Source organism: Equus przewalskii, chromosome 17 (genome assembly GCF_037783145.1).
Source record: "Equus przewalskii isolate Varuska chromosome 17, EquPr2, whole genome shotgun sequence".
Taxonomy (NCBI): Eukaryota; Metazoa; Chordata; class Mammalia; order Perissodactyla; family Equidae; genus Equus; species Equus przewalskii.
In genome coordinates, this window is record NC_091847.1 from 41,408,280 (window position 1) to 41,427,099 (window position 18,820).

Below are 18,820 nucleotides of genomic sequence, written 5' to 3' on the forward strand. Positions count from 1 at the left end.
AGGATTTTTGCACCAATTCATTAGAGCTGTTGGTCTCTAGTTTTCTTATCTAGTAGGGTCTTTGTCTGACTTTGGTATCAGGGTAATACTGGCCTCATAGAATGAATTAGGAAGTGTTTACTTCACCAATATTTTTAGCATAGTTTTTGTTATGATTTGATTTTTTTAAGTGTAAATCATTAATCTATCTGGGTGGTGATATAATGTGATATGGAGAAAAAATTAAATGTTTCAGTATTAACCAATTAAAATGAAAAATTAAAATAGAATATGTTTAATTCTATGGTGATAACTTTGAAATCTAAATGAAATGAAACTTTCTGGAACAATATAGTAGTTCATCTAGTCTCAAGACATAGGTAACCTGAATTGATTAATAGCATTGAAAAAGTTATAACAGGGGCTGGCCCTGTGGCCAAGTGGTTAAGTTCGCACACTCCCCTTCGGCAGCCAGTTTGGATCCTGGGTGCGGACATGGCACTGCTCATCAGACCATACTGAGGTGGCATCCCACATGCCACAACTAGAAGGACCCACAACTAAAAATATACAACTATGTACCGGGGGGGCTTTGGGGAGAAAAAGGAAAAATAAAATCTTTAAAAAAAAAAAGAAAGAAAAGAAAAAGTTAGAACAGTTAGCTCCAAAATCAGTTTCTGAGCCAAATGTTTTACTAATGAACTCTTCCAAATTTTTAAGGTATGGATAATTTAGTTTATATGTAAATATTACTAGAACATAGAAAATGAGAAATTGTAAAACTTTCCAATTTATTTTATAAATCTAGCATAAAGATAGCAAAACCTGATAAATTTAACAGAAAAAAGAAAATGCCAGACCAGCCTCACTTACAAGCAGGGAAACAAGAACCCTAAATAAAAGTAAAAACGTAAATCAAACTTGAACAATTTATCCCAGAAGTGCAAAGGTAATTTAATACTGGGAAATCTATTAATGTAATGCATCACTGAAGAAACGCAAGGCGAATGAAACATACTAGCCATTGTGACTTCTTTTGCAGAAAGAAATATGTCACTGACTAACAAATCTTGCCAATCTTTTTGTTTTGTTTTAATTGTTAGTTGTAAGCAGCATATACATGAATTGCAATTTAAAAGCCATTATGAGAGGCTTTTAATAAGGGACTTTAATTCATTTTTATTTTTCATTATCAATATTTTTGATCTTACCTTGTGTTGTTTGCTATTTTTGTTTTACTCCCTTCTTGGTTCCTATTATTTCTTTATTGTCAGTGTTGTGTTTGTTTTTTCTTCTCCAGTGATTTGGTAAGGTGTACATTCAGTTGTAAGGTTTATTGTGGTTATTTTAAAATTGTTCAAAAAGACTCTTTAATGTATATTTCTGTAATAGTCAAAGTCAACACTTCAACAGATATCTTTTTTTCTCCCCCCCGTATGTAAAATAAAGAATTTTGTATACTTCATTTCTCTTCACTGCCCTATATAGTTACTTGGATAATATCTGTGGTTTTGGATCCTTGTTATTTATGTTATTTAGCTCTATCTCTATTTTTAAATGCTTTCAATGGTCTTAACAGAATTTTTTATATAATGGCTTTTCCATTTTTAAGGTTCTAATTTTGATTTGTGAGGGCTCAGCTGGATCATTTATTCAAGAAGTTCTTTGAAGGAGGATGCATAGAGTCATATTTTCTGAGCCCTTGTATATTTAGTAATATGTTGGGGGGGCCTTCAGACATTTTATTTAATTGAGTATAAAATTTTTAACTCACAAGATTTCTGTCTTAAAACTCTAAAACTTTGTTTCATTGTTTTCTGCTATTTAATGTTGCATTTAACGTTGCACAGAAATCCGAAGTCAACTGCAGTTGCATTGTTTTCTTCATATTATTTAGTTTTCCTACTTGTATGGCTTTATCTATGTAATTAAGATTTACGTAAGATTTTTCAAGATTTAATACTTTATTCATAGATTATTGTCTGACATTTAGTGATCTAAAGTTGATTTTTTTTTTAATTCAAGAAAGTTTTCTTCAGCTTTGTGTTTACTTATTGATTCTTTCCATTTCTTATTTTATCTTAGGAACAGTTCTGTTTCTTAGCTTACAGCTCCTTTCTGTCCTCTGATATCAGTATATTTCTAACAGTTTTCATCTCTAACTTTTTACTCTACATTCTGAGACATCTTCTGAAGTTTGTATTCTGTATCACTGAATTAAACTTGTCATGTTATTTTTACCCTTGTTTCCTCCAATGTGATTTTAATTCTTAATTATTTTTCATCTTGATCTGTCCTCTAACTTACTATTTTAAAGATAGGAAACTTTCTTGTATTTCACTGATACCAAAAGTTTTCTAAAATTTTGTTTCTGATTCCTAGTTTTAGATGACTTTCCTCTCTTTGAGTGATCAGAATGGTAGTTCCCAGGTGTGTTTGCCAAAAGACAATGTATATAAATTGTCCATAGCCCCACATTTTGCTCAGCTCAGGTCATTCTTGATCTACAGCTGTATGGGTTCTTAGATGTCTCTCATAGCTCTGTTTCCAAGGTCTTAAATGAGATTTTCTTCTCTATCATTGCCTGGTTGTGTGCTCTTCTGAACAGGTGAGCATGTACAAAAATAATAACCTCAGACATTCACTGCTTAACATCTGTCCCATAGACAATGTTTTATGTGGGTTACTCTTTTATTTAGGGTGCAGTTCACCGCTGCAAACCCTTCTCTACTTCTTGCCAAGTTGTTTTCTGGGAAATTTAGTCTCTGCTTAGATCAAGAAACAGAGTAGTGATGGAGTGAAAGGGCCAACAGGAAATATCACTGGCTTCTCTCTCAAAAAACAGCACTCACCCAATAGAGAAACAACTGCATGGTTTTCTCTTCGTACATGATTTTCTGTTAGTATGTTTCCGAACCAGAAGAAAATAGTGAGAGCTGCTAAGGATCTCTGTATCTACTTGCATATGGCTTGCTCTCTCTCACAGGATAACTGATGGATGGTTTTGATTTCTGTTCCATTGGCTTGCAGTACTTCAATTTATTCATTCATTATTTTCAACAAGTACTTATTGAGTTCTTACCATGTGCCAGGCACTTTACTAGGTACTGGTTATATATAATGTTGAACAAAACAGAGTGCTGCTTCTTTCATTGATGGCAAAAGTTATTTCTGGACTTTGTCAGCAATACATTTTGGTGATGGTGTGATGTTTTACTTTCCTATTCTTTTTTTTCTTAAAAAGTACTTTCTGGCAAGTTGAGAGGCTGTGTTAATAACTATAGTCTAGATACTTAAGAATTTAAATTCTTTCTCCATATGTATTTTTTAAGTTGCTCTGGATCCAGGAGATAATTTTAATGAACAGAGTGTTCATTTTCCTGACCTTAAAGTATTGCTTCCCCAAAACCTCTCGTCACAACTAACTTACTGCTGTCCTTGCCTTTTTTCTTAAACTTTCTTAGTTAGATGAATAAAACTATCATATCAACAAAATTGTTTTATATGATGTTTTATATGATGACCTCAAATATTGTGGCATGATAGCACTTTAGTTTACCTTAGAATTTTCATCCTGAAAGAGATTCATATCTATTTGAAAGACAAGCAGTAAAGCTGCATCAGGTGTTAATAGATGAAGAATTTGGTTGGTTTTTAAATTTATTACTTGGCATTATTATTAAAAATAAAACTTGAGGGATTTAATTTTTCTCACCATTTTTTACATAAGGAAACATAATTTTTGTATGTGATATTTAGAGAAAACTTATTTTAGAACCTTTCATACTTAATGCTTTCAGTAAATATTATGAGCTTTTAAAACAAAAAAATCACAGAATTTAGTGTATAAATAGACAAGAAGAAGCACAAAGTACACATAGACCTATAAGTGTGAAATGTAATGAGTAAAGCAATTGTTTAATTTTAGTAAGTAAACCCATAAAAGTGAGATAGAATATTGACTTACAATTTTGATAGCTAACATATTCATTTGGTAATTTATAATAGAATATTGTCAAGGAAGGGAAACTTTACACAAAACAGGACCTGGCAATTATAAATCACATCTCATTTTAATTTCCCGGACTTCTCAGTATTAAAAAGGAAGAAGTTTTCTATGTGCACTCATTGGGGCAGAATTACATTTATAAGATTGTAGTCATCTTGAGGGTAAGGACTGATGTAAATTACTTTGTGCAGCAGAATATTATAGTCAAAAAAGTTTTGTTGCTTTTGATAAAGAAGATAAGAATCCTTTGGGAGAAATGTAGTATCTTCCCTAGGCTGTTGTAAGATTAATAGTAATATTTGTTTTGAAGGTAGGGGTCAGGATTTGGAAGTATTTTTATGTTAGCTATACCAGTCTCAACCAGTTTGTTCTCACCTGGGGCAATTGTGTTAAATCTGTTGTTGTAAAGGAGGAGGGAACAGCTTCATCAGGTGAAGTGCAGAGTGTGTTGTTCACAGCTGTTTTACCCAGGGATTAGAAGTCTTCAGCCCCACTCCCCCCGCGTTACCTACCTCTCTGCAAAGAGATCCCATAGCCCTAATCTACATGCTGTCTTTAGCTGGAAGGCAGGCTGATTGTGTTGATCTTTCAGTTCCTCATATAACATTTTATATTAACTTTGTGGTAAGAAACATGGCTAATTGTGCATTGTATTTATTTTGTAGCAGAGATAGATTAGCATTGCTGAGATTTCAATTTATGTCCGTTGGACACTTGCCTGAGTACTATGGTTCTATAAGTTTGATATTTGCAAACTTGTTTTGATTTGTGTTGTACTTGAATAAATGGATACTTGACATATTTTCCCAAAACTCTTTTAAAACAATTGTTTATATAACATATAATTTTAATTTTAAACTCATAAACTCTGTATGTTTATAATAATTGATTTACTTGTTTCTAGGGGCCACCTACAGATGCTCCTGCAGTGGACACAGCAGAACAAGTCTATATCTCTTCCCTGGCGCTGTTAAAAGTAAGTATTGAATGGAGTTACTTGCTTTTGAGAGCTCTGTTGCTTTCACTATATCTTTTACTTCGGAAAATTTGTCCCCTTAATGCTCTCAGACAAGCTTTTGTTTTAGCTGCATCCATAAGAGTGTTTTATTTCCACTGAAACAAAATTAGGTTATTAATTAAAGAAAGAAAGACCAAAGATCTCAAAGCTTTGTGTCCACATATCTTCCTCTTTACAGATGTTAAAACATGGTCGTGCTGGAGTTCCAATGGAAGTTATGGGTCTGATGCTTGGAGAATTTGTTGATGATTACACCGTCAGAGTGATTGATGTGTTTGCTATGCCACAGTCAGGAACAGTGAGTACTTTTATGGTTGCCTGCTGCAAGTAAATGTTTCTTTTTTCTTTTCCTATGCAAAATAACTTTCACTATATTATATTGTCTCTTCCTGATAGGAAAAATTCATCATAAGATTAATGATGGAAATTTCTAGACTGTATTGAATTAAGTCATTCATCTTTTTTTTCTTTCTTTCCTTTTTTTTTTTTTGAGAAAGATCAGCCCTGAGCTAACATCCTGCTGCCAATTCTCCTCTTTTTGCTGAGGAACATTGGGTCTGAACTAACATCCATGCCCATCTTCCTCTACTTTATATGTGGGACACCTGCTACAGCATGGCTTGATAAACAGTGCATAGTTCTGCATTTGGGATCTGAACAGGTGAACCCTGGGCCACCAAGGCAGAGTGCGTGAACTTAACCGCTATGCCACCGGGCTGGCCCCAAATCATTCATCTTTTAAATGCATCATGAATTCCCTATAGATCTACAAACTGAGTGATGCGACCATGAAATCCGGTTACTCATACCTCCAGCTTTAACTAGGTTAGTATGCTGGATTTATAAATTAGTTACCCTAAAATAGTAGGGTATTAGTTTGAACACCTGGTTCAAAAGACTTCAGAGATTCTCTCAGTTAGACTTTTAATTCACATACGTTATCTAGTCCTCATGTTTTGTTCTCATTGTTTTGAAATTTGACCATTTTTAAATGTTCTATATGTAGTGATAGATGACTCGTAGGCTTTTCCTATTCAAATGTTGAGTTTAAAAAAACAAAAAGAACACGGTGAACTTTAGTTCTTTTTGCCCAGGCATGATAGTTTGTTTATAGAAGAAGCATACTCCACACAGATTTTGAAAGTCATCTACTCTACCTGGTTAGAATACATTATTCTTTCTGGAAGTTTTTTTTTGTTTTGCTGTTTTGTTTAATGCATTGAACTTGTGTAGATAGGTATGCATTTAGATTTAAAGAAGATGGCCACAAAAATAATAACCATTCTATCTGTCTTCCAAAAAAAAACACACATAGGGCTGGCCCAGTGGTGTAGCACTTAAGTTCGCACACTCTACTTCGGCCGCCAGGGGTTTGCTAGTTCGGATCCCGGACACAGACCTACACACTGCTTATCAAGCCATGCTGTGGTGGGCATCCCACATATAAAATAGAGGAAGATGGGTACAGATGTTAGCTCAGGGCCAATCTTCCTAAGCAAAAAGAGGAGGATTGGCGGCAGATGTTAGCTCTGGGCTAATCTTCCTCAAAACAAAGCAAAACATAAAATAACACACATATGGGGCTGGCCCTGTGGCCGAGTGGTTAAGTTCGCATGCTCCCCTTCGGCAGCCCAGGGTTTTGCTAGTTCGGATCCTGGGCGTGGACATGGCACTGCTCATCAAGCCATGCTGAGGTGGCATCCCACATGCCACAACTAGAAGGACCCACAACTAAAAAAAAGTTATACAACTATGTGCTGGGGGGCTTTGGGGAGAAAAAGGAAAAATGAAATCTTTAAAAAGAAAAACCAAAAAGACCCACACATAGCCTCATCTGTTTGCCTAGAAAAATATGATATGTATGTTTTTCTGATGGACATGTTTTCTCTAATATGCAACATTTATCAAGCCTTGTAAGATATCTGGATTAAAGAAATTGTCATAAAGCTGTTCTCTTTGAGGCTCTTTAAATATACTTTGATAAGGTAGATACTAGAGAAAAGCAAATTGTAATTTTAAATAATGCAATATGTGTGTGTGTGTGTGTAGTAAGCATTTTAAATTGAGTAGTTGCTACAGAATGCAATGTATTTGTAAATAATGCAAAATATAGAAAAATACACAAATTTTTCTTTAAATAGACCAGTTTGTTGAGGTAAACTAATTTGGATCTGCCGATTTTGCCCACCTGGATATGTATTTTGGCCGTTTGGACATAGAGAAATATGCTACATATTAATTAAAGATTTAGATTTAAATCATAGACTGTTTTTACTTGCATCTATCTTTTCATGTCAGAATATATAAAACATTAAAATTAACTTATTTCTGTTACATGTGGTCCTTATGTGGATATCCATCTATAATAAAGGGTTCTTAAACTTTAATATCTTTATTTCCTTTTAAATGCTTGTTTGACAATGTAAAATAGAAGGTTTTGATTCCCATGTTCATTCCATGTAGTAGAATTAGAAAGTTTTTCTTCTGGCCCAAGAGTTAGCAAACTTTTTCTGTAAAGACATATGTCTCTGTCTCATATTCTTGGTTTTTTTTTTTAACAACCCTTTAAAAATGTAAAAAACCATTCTTAGCCTGTAGGCAGCAGATTGCATACCCCTGTTCTTGAGGATGCATTCTCAATTAGAATTCAAAATACTGTTTGTTTTGGTAGGAAAGAAGTGCTTATGTTAACTGGTTTGTTTAAGTAGATTAGACTTAAATTCCTGATGTTAGAAGAGAGCCTTGTGGGAATGTAATGGCAGTTATTTATCACCAGAGAGATGATAGGAATGCGCTTAATTCTTCCATGTTCTAAAATCTTCTCTTGGTTGAACTAGGAAAATAATGCAACACATAAAAGACTGGGTTATAGATTGTCTCTAGGGGGAATTTTTTGTGAATGCTTTTATATTTGAGTTAATATTCAAAAGTGTATTTCCCTCCAAAAACCAAGTCTACCAAGCAGTGCTAACTGAAGCACTGAACTACTTCACCTCCTAAGCCACCCATCCAAAAAAGGAACAAAAACAACTCTGGGAAACTAATAAATTATTTTCCTTCTTCAAAGTGTTTACTTTGTTTACCTTACTTAGAAAAGACTTGAGGCTGTTGATTATTATAATAGCTGTGTAGTTGTAGAACTTCAAATGAGATGGAAGAGATACACAGTGCTTATCAGTTATCAGAGGATGGCATTAGGAAGTATGCTTGCCTAGATAAGTCTAAGCAAAAAATAGTTGGTTCAGCTATTTGGTATTTCTGGTGTATACATAGCCAAGGCCATCTCTTAAAGGATCCTGAAAATTGTCTTGACTCATTAGCTAACAGTGGTTTAGTACTTGGCAATTTTAGAAGCCTAAGTATTTATTTATTTTTTTTTTTTAAAGATTTTATTTTTTCCTTTTTCTCCCCAAAGCCCCCCGGTACATAGTTGTGTATTCTTCGTTGTGGGTTCTTCTAGTTGTGGCATGTGGGACGCTGCCTCAGCGTGGTCTGATGAGCAGTGCCATGTCCGCGCCCAGGATTCGAACTAACGAAACACTGGGCCGCCTGCAGCGGAGCGCGCGAACTTAACCACTCGGCCACAGGGCCAGCCCCCTAGAAGCCTAGTATTTATTGACGTATGGTTTATAATTGAATGACATGAGTGGGTATCAGATATGAGTATCAAAACCTATAAAATTATTTTGGTATCCCCAAATAACATATGGGTTTTTTGGTAGGTTTTTGCTCATTTATGTTGCAAATACAAAGGGTTTTTTTCATAGTTATAAAAGCTGATCATTTTTCTTTCTTTGTCAACCAGGGTGTCAGTGTGGAGGCAGTTGATCCAGTGTTCCAAGCCAAAATGTTGGATATGTTGAAGCAGACAGGAAGGTATTTTAAATGATCATATAAAGGGTTAATGGGAAATATTTTCAGAAATGTTTCTCATAATTTTGGTTTTGAATATTATTTGAATAGTTTACAAATATTCCTAGGAAAAAAAGCCACGGAGTTAGTATAAAAGTATTACTATACTTTTGTATAGTGCCGTACACCACCTATCTGGTATCTCTTCCCCCTAGAATCAAAGAAACTTGCCAATCAGAAAACTGCCTCCTGTTAAAATTCTCAACTGTCACATAGTAAGCTTGGGCTGTAGCTTTCCTCTGTTTAGCATATGGAATTACTCTCTAGTCACTTGTAAGTGAAAGAGCTTGTATGTTCCATGTATTTGAGAGTTGCAACTGAATAAGATTCTGAATATTTAATTATATTTGTAGGCATAAGAGTGTTAAAGACAGGGAAAGTAGAATCCAAATATTACTCAGTTTTTCCCCTCCAGATTAAATTTCTCAATGGTTGTCATTCTCTTGCTCAAATTCTTCTACTGTGGAAAAAAACTTCAAAATTAATGTTAGCAAAAGGCTCAGCAGCTGAGCAGAACAGTGCAAATTGGTTTTTGACTGAGTTCCTAGTTCTACTGCTGGTTTAATTGATATTTAATCCTTTCACAACAGTGGATCCTGGTGTCCATTGTTAAAAATGTACTCTGCCTGGAAAATCCAACTCCCAGAGCTAAGGAGTTAAAGAGTAGATATTTACTTGAATGCTGAAAGGGTAAAAACTGGCTCTGAGAAAGTGTGGTAACAAGGTGAAAAACTGAAAGCCTTATCCACCACTGCTAATGTGCATCTCTTAATGATAGCACTCCTTTGTCACACTTATTCATTTCCATGTTTTCTGGGTAATATGGTATATGATTTCAGTGTTTCTAATGGTGCTTTTTCACACCTGTGTGTTTTTCATCTCTTCTTAATTTATACCCTGTTAATGTGTTGTTTCTTTTCATATCATAAGTGTGTTACTTGTTCTGTTCTGAACGGCTGAATGCCCTCTTTGTTTCAGGCCTGAGATGGTTGTTGGTTGGTATCACAGTCACCCCGGCTTTGGTTGTTGGCTTTCTGGTGTGGATATCAACACTCAGCAGAGCTTTGAAGCCTTGTCGGAGAGAGCTGTGGCAGTGGTTGTGGATCCCATTCAGAGTGTAAAAGGAAAGGTAGAGTAGATTCTGTCTTTTTAGCATCTACTGCCACATTCTGTTTACAGATATATTAAGTGAAAATCTATTTTGTTTAAAGCAGTATTCTTAATTACACAAAAAACCCTGTCTGTTTACTTAAACAAACAAACAACTCTGTACAAGTTGATAAATGTGTCTTGGTGGTATTAGCGATTTAACTATTTAGAGATTTGATTCTACTCTTGCACCTATTGTCTAATCATAAATGTTTATCTTTAATTTTTTTATTTCATAGATTTAGGAATGTTAAACCTTACTAAAAGCTTGCTATACATGTTATATTAATATGTTTATGAAATTGTTCTATCTTCTTTTATTTTAAAATGGTGAATTTGAGATTGACACAACATTTTTAAAACCTAGTTAAAGAGCTCTGCTTTGTAGGCATTGTGCAGGACATGTTTTGGAGTTGTATGTTCCAAATATTTTAGATAATGAAAACTTGCCCCAAAGACTTGGTATCAGACATTTGTGTTTTTGGAGTGAGGACACAGATGAATAATTAAATATGCTAAATGATTCTGAAAAGAGATTAACTTGCAAAGCATATCGGGTTATAGTTGTTCTTTGTTGAAATCTTTTGTTCTTGTTTAGTTCTTTTTTTTTCATTCATTCGTTCTTTCTCTTTTTCTTTTTTTTATTTCTTTCTTTCTAGCCCCATATGCCATTTTCCTATTTCCTGCCTCATGACAGCAGGGAGCAGCTCTATTATCACCTTCACAGAGCTGTCTGCAAATGTGAGAGGCAATTCGATTTTGCTCAACCACAGGGAGAATGGATTAGAAAAACTACAGAACATACAGAAATTGGCTAGGTGGTTACTGCTTTAAAATACTGCTGAGGTGTCTTGTTTGAGCATGTACTTCCATTGTAGTGTAGAATAATTGTTAAAATAAAATCACAATACATTTATGGAATCCTTTTTATGCAGCTTTTACAAGTAATTTTTAGAGCACTTAAAAATAAATATTGGCTTGCTATCTACCAGACCTGGAGTTTGATAGTATTGCAGATTACCAACTAAATATGGCTGTTAAAACATGGAGTTTTTATCTGTCATGAATTTGAAGTTGTACTCTTTCTGACATCATATTATTATGATGAATAAAAATTGAGGTCTTCTCTAAATCATCATCCTATTACATGTGAGTTAACTTTTCAGAGGCGGAAACTAGCTACAAAAACAATAATAATAGAAACTGATATACTAGGCAATTCAGAATGGATAACTTCTGATGCTTGCTATGTACCTATATTTCAATTTATTTACTTTCCTTTTGCTAAGTGTATTGTTACTTAATTGATATAGATAAAAAGAGTTGAAAATCCTTCACTGTTGTTAGTTTTACAAATTAAAAGTATAATATAATACTTCTTAAGTTTAATTCTCTGATAATTAAGATACCTTTTTAGTAACTCGTAAGTAACTCATTTAAGTAATAACTATTATTTTAGAAATATAATGGAATTATCTAACTCCAGTATTTACAAATAATAATCGAAGCTTGATTTTAAACATAATCAGAGTTCTATTTTGTAGTATTAGTGTGACTGACTTTTTTTGATACTTGACTCGTGATAGTGGCCGCTTTGAAGAGGAAAATATGAACTTAAATACAATGAAAGAAAGCATTCTCAAAATAGAATGTAAATAAATGAGTATGTATTTTATTTTTGGTTATCTTGTTTATAGTATTTTAAGTGGCAGTTTTAGTTTCCAAACCTAGTTTAAGTATTATATGACATTGGAATTTGCATTGTTTATTTCTAATTAATCATAATTCGTATTAGAAGAGTGCACAGCATTAAAAATACACTTGTGTCACATGACTTTGTCATGTGGTAAAATGTAGTATCTATAAAAAATTATATATCTAAAATTACTTTATGAAATCACATGTATCACTGTCTGGTTTTATACATCATGAAAAAATACTTTTGAAAAAATTTAGTATAAATATCTATCATTGACGATTGATGAGTCATATCACTTGTTGTACCTAACATATAGATTCATACAGTTATATCACCTGAAACAAGGATCCAGGTCTTTGTCAATAATGTAACTTCATCTGTAAGGTGTCTGAGTTTGGTTATAATCTATGATTCTGTCAGTGTCAAGACCTCTCAAAACTATGAACCAAATTAAATGGTAGTAAATCTGTGGTCAGATTTCTAGTTAGATCATTAAACTTAAGAATATAAACTTATAAAAAATGAGGAATAACATAGGACTCTCCGTCTTCCCTGTATGTAATTTATCAAAGCTGCCAAAATATTCAGATCAAGAGTTAAAATGCCAATCTGTATGCAAATGATTTAAGTTGGGTCTCTGTTCACTTAATACCTCTTTTCTGTATATTTTTATATTTCCATTTTAATAAATCCCAATATCATCTCTCTGTTTTTGAGTGATTAGATAAGCATGGATTCTTTCTTTGTAATCTCAATTCGTAATGTTTGATTTTCTTTTGTAGTGACTTGACTGTATCTTTATGGAATTACTGCTGTGTGCCAGATATTGTGGTGATAACCATTTCAACTTGTCTCATTTATTCTTTTCAGTAATTCTGGAGATAGGCACTATTATTCCATTTTATCAATGAAAGGGTAAAAAAATTAGGGCCAGAAAGATTACTCTGTCCCAAATCATACCATTATTAAGCAGCAGAGCAAGGATACAAATCTAGGTCTATAAAATTTAAGAGCTCAAGCTGTTTTACTGGCTCTTTAATATTTGACAATTATGAATGATATAGTTAGAGTAACTCAGGTATGGAAAATGAGTACCAGAAGTCATCATAGGGCCTTTTCTTAACTTACATGGATAGGTGTCACTCCGTTCGCATAAGTCAGGGGAAGGAACTACACATGTTCTCTAAGTTCTCAATAGTTCTCTGTACTATTTATAGTGGAGATTACATGTTAATTGATTTTTCTCATGTAGTGTTTGTTATATTAATTTTAAAAAACAATTTAGACAGACTCATCCCTCTCAACTTTTGTGGTATCCCTAGGACCAAACATTGAGACCAACATAAATAATAAAGTACACTATATGATAAAGAATCCATATCATTCTGTATATTATATAATCCTGTAAATGTTTAAAAATGATATAGGTGAAAATCAGTGATAATAACATTCATAATTTAAAGATTTTATTTTTCCTTTTTCTCCCCAAAGCCCCCCGGTTCATAGTTATGTATTTTTAGTTGTGGGTCCTTCTAGTGTGGCATTTGGGATGCCACCTCAGCGTGGCTTGATGAGTGGTGCCATGTCTGCACTCAGGATCCGAACTGGTGAAACCACAGACTGCTGAAGCGGAGCGCGTGAACTTAACCACTCAGCCACAGGCCCTGCCCCAACATTCATAATTTAAATGTAGAGTAAGTCCATAGAAATGACCAGTGAGCTCTGCTCTAAACTTATCAGCAAAATAGTTTTTAAGATCCTGTTTTAGTTTATTTGTAAAATACACATATTCAGATATTTTAAACTTCAGTTCTCAAGTGGCAAAGTGGCAGCCTCTTGCTTAATGTTTTGTTATGTTATATATTTAGCCCACAGCTGGACTTGATCCAGCAGCAAATTTACAAGTTAATTCAACTTGTAATATAACTATACTTCTTCCTTAGGGCAAAAACAATGATCACTTTGTGCAAAGTCATAAAACTAGCAAACAACTATTACAACTTTTGAGGACTCATTTTCTTATCAGGATTCTTGTCAGCAAAATGTTCAAATGTAGGGCTCACCCAGTGGCGCCGTAGTTGAATTCACACTTGTTGTGCTTAGGTGGGCCAGGGTTCGCTGGTTCGGATCCCAGGTTTGGACGTATGCACTGCTTATCAAGCCATGCTGTGGCAGGCATCTCACATATAAAGTAGAGGAACATGGGCATGGATGTTAGCTCAGGGCCAGTCTTCCTCACCAAAAAAAAAAAAAAAAAAAAAGAGGGATTGGCAGTAGATGTTAGCTCCAGGCTAATCTTCCCCCCCCAAAAAAAAGTTCACTTGTCACCTGCTAACTCCTAACCATCTTTTTGTCTGTTCTCTATTTTGAAAACACAAAAAAACACACTAATAACCCTTTAATCCAAATAAATCTTCACACTGGTTGGGTTTTCTTGAAAAATTTTTATTTAATCTGATGAGAAATATTCAGTGGACTTTTAAAAATAGGATGTTTATCAACTCATCAGCAGATATTTCTTTAGTACATCTGATGTGCCTATATGCTAGTGGTTCTGGGATACAGAACAAATGAAAAGTGTTCTTGGGGGCCAGCCCTGTGGCATAGCAGTTAAGTTCTCATGCTCTGCTTCAGTGGCCTGGGATTTGTGGGTTTGGATCCCTGGCATGGACCTACACACCGCTTATTAAGCCATGCTGTGGTGGCATCCCACATACAAAATAGAAGATTGGCACAGATGTTAGCGCAGCAACAATCTTCCTCAAGCAAAAAGAGGAAGCCTGGCAACAGATGTTGGCTCAGGGCCAATCTTCCTCACCTCCTCCAAAAAAAAGAAAAAGTTCTCTGTCTCTTTGAGAAAATAAGTCATATACATTCACTATCACTAGTGAGCCAGATAACATTCTGCCAATTATATAGTGATAATCCTACATTGCATACTGATACAATACAAATTATACTGATAGTCCTTTGTTTCTGAAACTTTGTATTAAAGTGGTTGCTAGAGACAGAAATAATTCAACAAATATTACTCAGAACCTTGTGTATATCAATATGCAATGAAATCATACTTGTATAGCAAACATAGTAAATACAAATTAAATTAGAAGAAGGGAGAAATTGGTATAGACTGCACAAAGTAGGTGAAGCTGCGCTTTGAGGGGCGGGCAGGACGTCACTCAGAAAAGAGGAGCTTGTACCTTGTGAAGAAGGATGTAGAAACAATACCATTCCAGGTGGTACTTGCTTCTATTGATTCTTCTTTCATAGATATATTAGAATGTAAAGTGAGTAGTTTTTGTTGCTATTGTTGTATTTTTAATCAGCGTTTTACAAAAATGATGGAATGCTGAAGAGAAAATACAGATATAAGAGGAAAAAATTAGGGAATGAATGTTATAGGAGCTTATCTTTTTTTTTTTTTCAGATATCTAGAAAGGTTTTGTCTTTTTCAGCATAAGTGGGGAAGTATTTTACTTTTGTAAGAAATTTTGTATTAGAGAGTTTTAAGATGGTGGAGATTTTAAACTATTCAAATAATAGTTTTGTTTTAGCTTTTTCTTTTATTTAAAAAAAGAAATTGTAAAGGCAGGGCGTAGAGCCCTGAAGAGCACAGGCTTTGGGATCAAGCCTCCATTAGAATCCCATTTTTAATCTCATCTTTGTAGTGTGACCTTGAGCAAGTTACCTAATCTTCTTGAGCTTCAGTTTTCTCATCTATAAAACAGAGATTTAATAACTATTTCATAGTATTATGATATTATGAAGTGATATATGTAATGGTTAGCGTGCACTTGCCATGTAGGAGGTGTGCAATAAATGGCACTTTATCATTCGGAAGATTAAAATAATTGACACTTGAAAGGATTAACAACTAGTATATTTTAAAAAATAGAATTAGAATATTTCTAAAAATTTTATTAAGAACAAGTCTATAATTACTAACTTGCTCACTTTAGGAAGATGAAGGTAATAACTACAAAAGACATGAGAACGTTCTCTTCTTGTATTTTGTACGTCCTAATTTAGGAATACTCTTCTGATTCAGCTAATTTTTATTGAGCACTTATTGTTTTCTTCCGTATTTCTCTGGGGCATGCTGATGAAGAGGAGAATAAATGCATTATGTTCAAATCTTGGCCTTTGAAGTGATTAATGTATTGCATTTAAAACCATTTTTGTATGTCAGTCATCTTTCTGTGTTGTCTCTCCCACAAGATTCAGTCCTCTTTTAGGGGAGAAATGTTTTCAAATTTCAGAGTTTATATAGTGTCTGGCAGTGTCTTTATAAATGTTTATAAAATAAAATCAAGGAATGAATGTGTCAGTGGTCAGCTGTTACCAGTTTTGGCTTTTAGCATATAAAAAAACTGCAGTTAATTTTGTGAGGTTTTGTAAATCAGTTGTATATGTTAGCAGTCACAGTCATCTATTAAGTGAGTGAAACATGAGATTGACAATGTCAATTAGCCAGTTTGTACATAGACATTAGCCTTGATGAATTTGATCCTAATTAGAGCTAGAGTTTAAGTTTAACACATCAGTTGTCTTCTAAAGGTAGTGAAAGATATTTAGAATAGCTGTTATTCATGTGATTTTCTTTGGGTCACTATCCCATAAGAGTAGTTAGGGCTGGTCTCAAATTATACATACATACCTACATTTTCTTCATCCAGTTTTCCAGATTGAAAGAGAAAAATAGAAAATAGGACATAATAAAAATTCTATTTCCACTCCTAATGTAGCTCTGTGAGCATACCCATCCAACTCTTGTAATGAGTTTAGTGACTGTATTTTGTTTGCTTCCTATGTTTCATTCTTATCATCCATTTTAAGTTTTATAACACTCTCCGGTTTAATCTGTGAGTATATCTAAGAAAATATTATAGGTGCTGATGTACCTATACTATTCCTGATAGACAAACTTGATAGTTTATAACATTTATTTAGTTGATATAATCAGAAATTGTCAGCTAAGAATGTTAAAGCAATTTTATGTTTAAAATTCTAAGAAGCTTAAATCTTATGTAGAACTCACAGTTCTTAGTGTAGTTCTTTTAATTTAGAGCTTCTATATTAATAATCTAATCTCTGAGCTACTTTATTGTTTAGTACTTGCTGTGCATTTTGAATAATATAAATCTGCTTCAAATTAGTTTGAATCCAGCTGTTTCAGTAAAGATGCAGGAAAACCTTTAAAAAAAAAAAAAAAAGCATTGGCACCTGAGCTAACATCTGTTGCCAATCTTCCTTTTTATTTTTTTCCTTCTTCTCCCTGAAGCCCCCCAGTACATAGTTGTATGTTCTAATTGTAGGTCCTTCTGGCTCTGCTCTGTGGGACGCTGCCTCCGCATGGCTTGGTGAACAGTGCTAGGTCTGCGCCCAGGATCTGAACCGGTGAAACCCTGGGCTGCCAAAGTGGAGCATGTGAACTTAACCACTCGGCCACGGGGCACCCAGGAAAACCTTTAAAACAATGTCTCATCTTTAAGAATGTTATTTATTGACTCTTTTGCTTCTTGAGTGCTTTTATTTCCCCAATCTAATGATCCCTGGTTGTTCATTCAGCAGACACTGATTGATCACTACTGTGTGCCAGGCATACACACTGGAGACATAGAGAAGAATTAAAGTCTACTCCCTGTCCTTAATGCCAGTGTTGTACCAGCAAATGGAAACTATGGCTTTGCAGAAGAGGCCTTTTCATAGCCCATATATATTACTTGTTTAAAGTCATCGTCAAATGACTTGATGTTAGCCTATGTTAATTGTGAGGATGTTTCTGGACCTGGGACTTAGTTTTGGCATGTTTAATATGTTGTTATTATTGTAATTTCATGCAGAGGCTAGAATTGATCATGGTGGTAAATTTTCTTCTAAGTCATGTTTACTCTCCAATGGTTATTCTTAGACTCCTACTAAGCTGATGAATAGATGCCCACTGCCACTTTTTACATTCCAAATAGGTTTACTGTGTGCAGTTTTTATTCAAAAGTAAAGAGTGCTATGTGATCTTTGAGTTTTTCAGTTCAGCATGCCATGGAAGAGCGTTTCATGAATTCAGAGCTAAGCAACGATAAGAAAATGGGAAGCTGGTGATTAGATTTTTTACCTATAATGAATGTCTTTTTTTTTTTTTTTTGAAGGAAAAATAAGCATGAATGGTAAAACTTTATATGAAGAAGTAACTAAAGATGCCTTCTTGGAGCTTTTCATTTCAATAGCTATTTATTCTGCACCGTTTTATGTGTGCCAGGTGCTGTGCTGGGGAATGGAGATTGAGTGGTGACTAAGACACAGACCTTGCCATCAAATAACTGAATCTAATAGTAGTCTTTCTTGGTTTTGTGTTAGGATAACTGTTACATTAAATAACTTGGAGATGAAGAGTACTGACTGTGGAATGATGTGTGTGTACAAATCATAGTGGTATCACTGGTTGTGCCATCTCATTTAATTTATTCATGTCCTCAGAGCCTCAGTTTTGTCATCCATAAATTGAGAATATTAATACCTACCTCTTGGATGTTGAGAGGATTAGACCAGATAATTTCTCTACAGTAATTAATAAGCCAAATAAAAGTACATGAAAGTGATACATCACAAAGTAATTGACCGTTATGTATTTTTCCTACAAAAATAACCTTGCCTATTGAGAAATGGCAGTTTGAAGGATATATTTGCATTTTGCTTTGAAGTTTATGTTAAAGCATAAGAAGTGTATGTGTGTTTTAATTTCCCTTATTCACTGCCCTACCGTGTTGCTAATATGGTTGAGCACTAGCCTTTAGTCTCTAGATCCTTTTATTCCTTTACTTTGTGTAGAACTGTCAATAAGCATATCAATTATGTTGCTTTAGTTTGTCTACTAGAAAGAAATCTGAAGACACTTGCTCATTTTATGTAGGCTGACTGTGTAGCCACCAGATGGAATTGGTACTCTGAGTTGGTATGAGACCAGTGACCCAGAGATGGTAGTCTCTTGTAGCTCATATAATAGTCCCCTGAGGAGTTCAGTTTTTAAGTTCACAGTTTGTCACAAGTAAGTCTAGAA

The 18,820-nt window shown here is 34.3% G+C and overlaps 1 protein-coding gene across 3 annotated transcripts in view; it reads left to right on the forward strand.

The window, feature by feature from the left end:
- PSMD14 (proteasome 26S subunit, non-ATPase 14) overlaps nt 1–18,820 on the forward strand; it is a 94,573-nt gene that overhangs the window by 46,052 nt on the left and 29,701 nt on the right. For all 3 annotated transcript variants that reach the window (XM_008531817.2, XM_070581373.1, XM_070581374.1), the window contains 4 exons: nt 4,893–4,964; nt 5,185–5,304; nt 8,812–8,882; nt 9,897–10,047. In XM_008531817.2, coding sequence (XP_008530039.1) covers nt 4,893–4,964; nt 5,185–5,304; nt 8,812–8,882; nt 9,897–10,047 — 414 coding nt within the window. The remainder of the gene's footprint in view (nt 1–4,892; nt 4,965–5,184; nt 5,305–8,811; nt 8,883–9,896; nt 10,048–18,820) is intronic.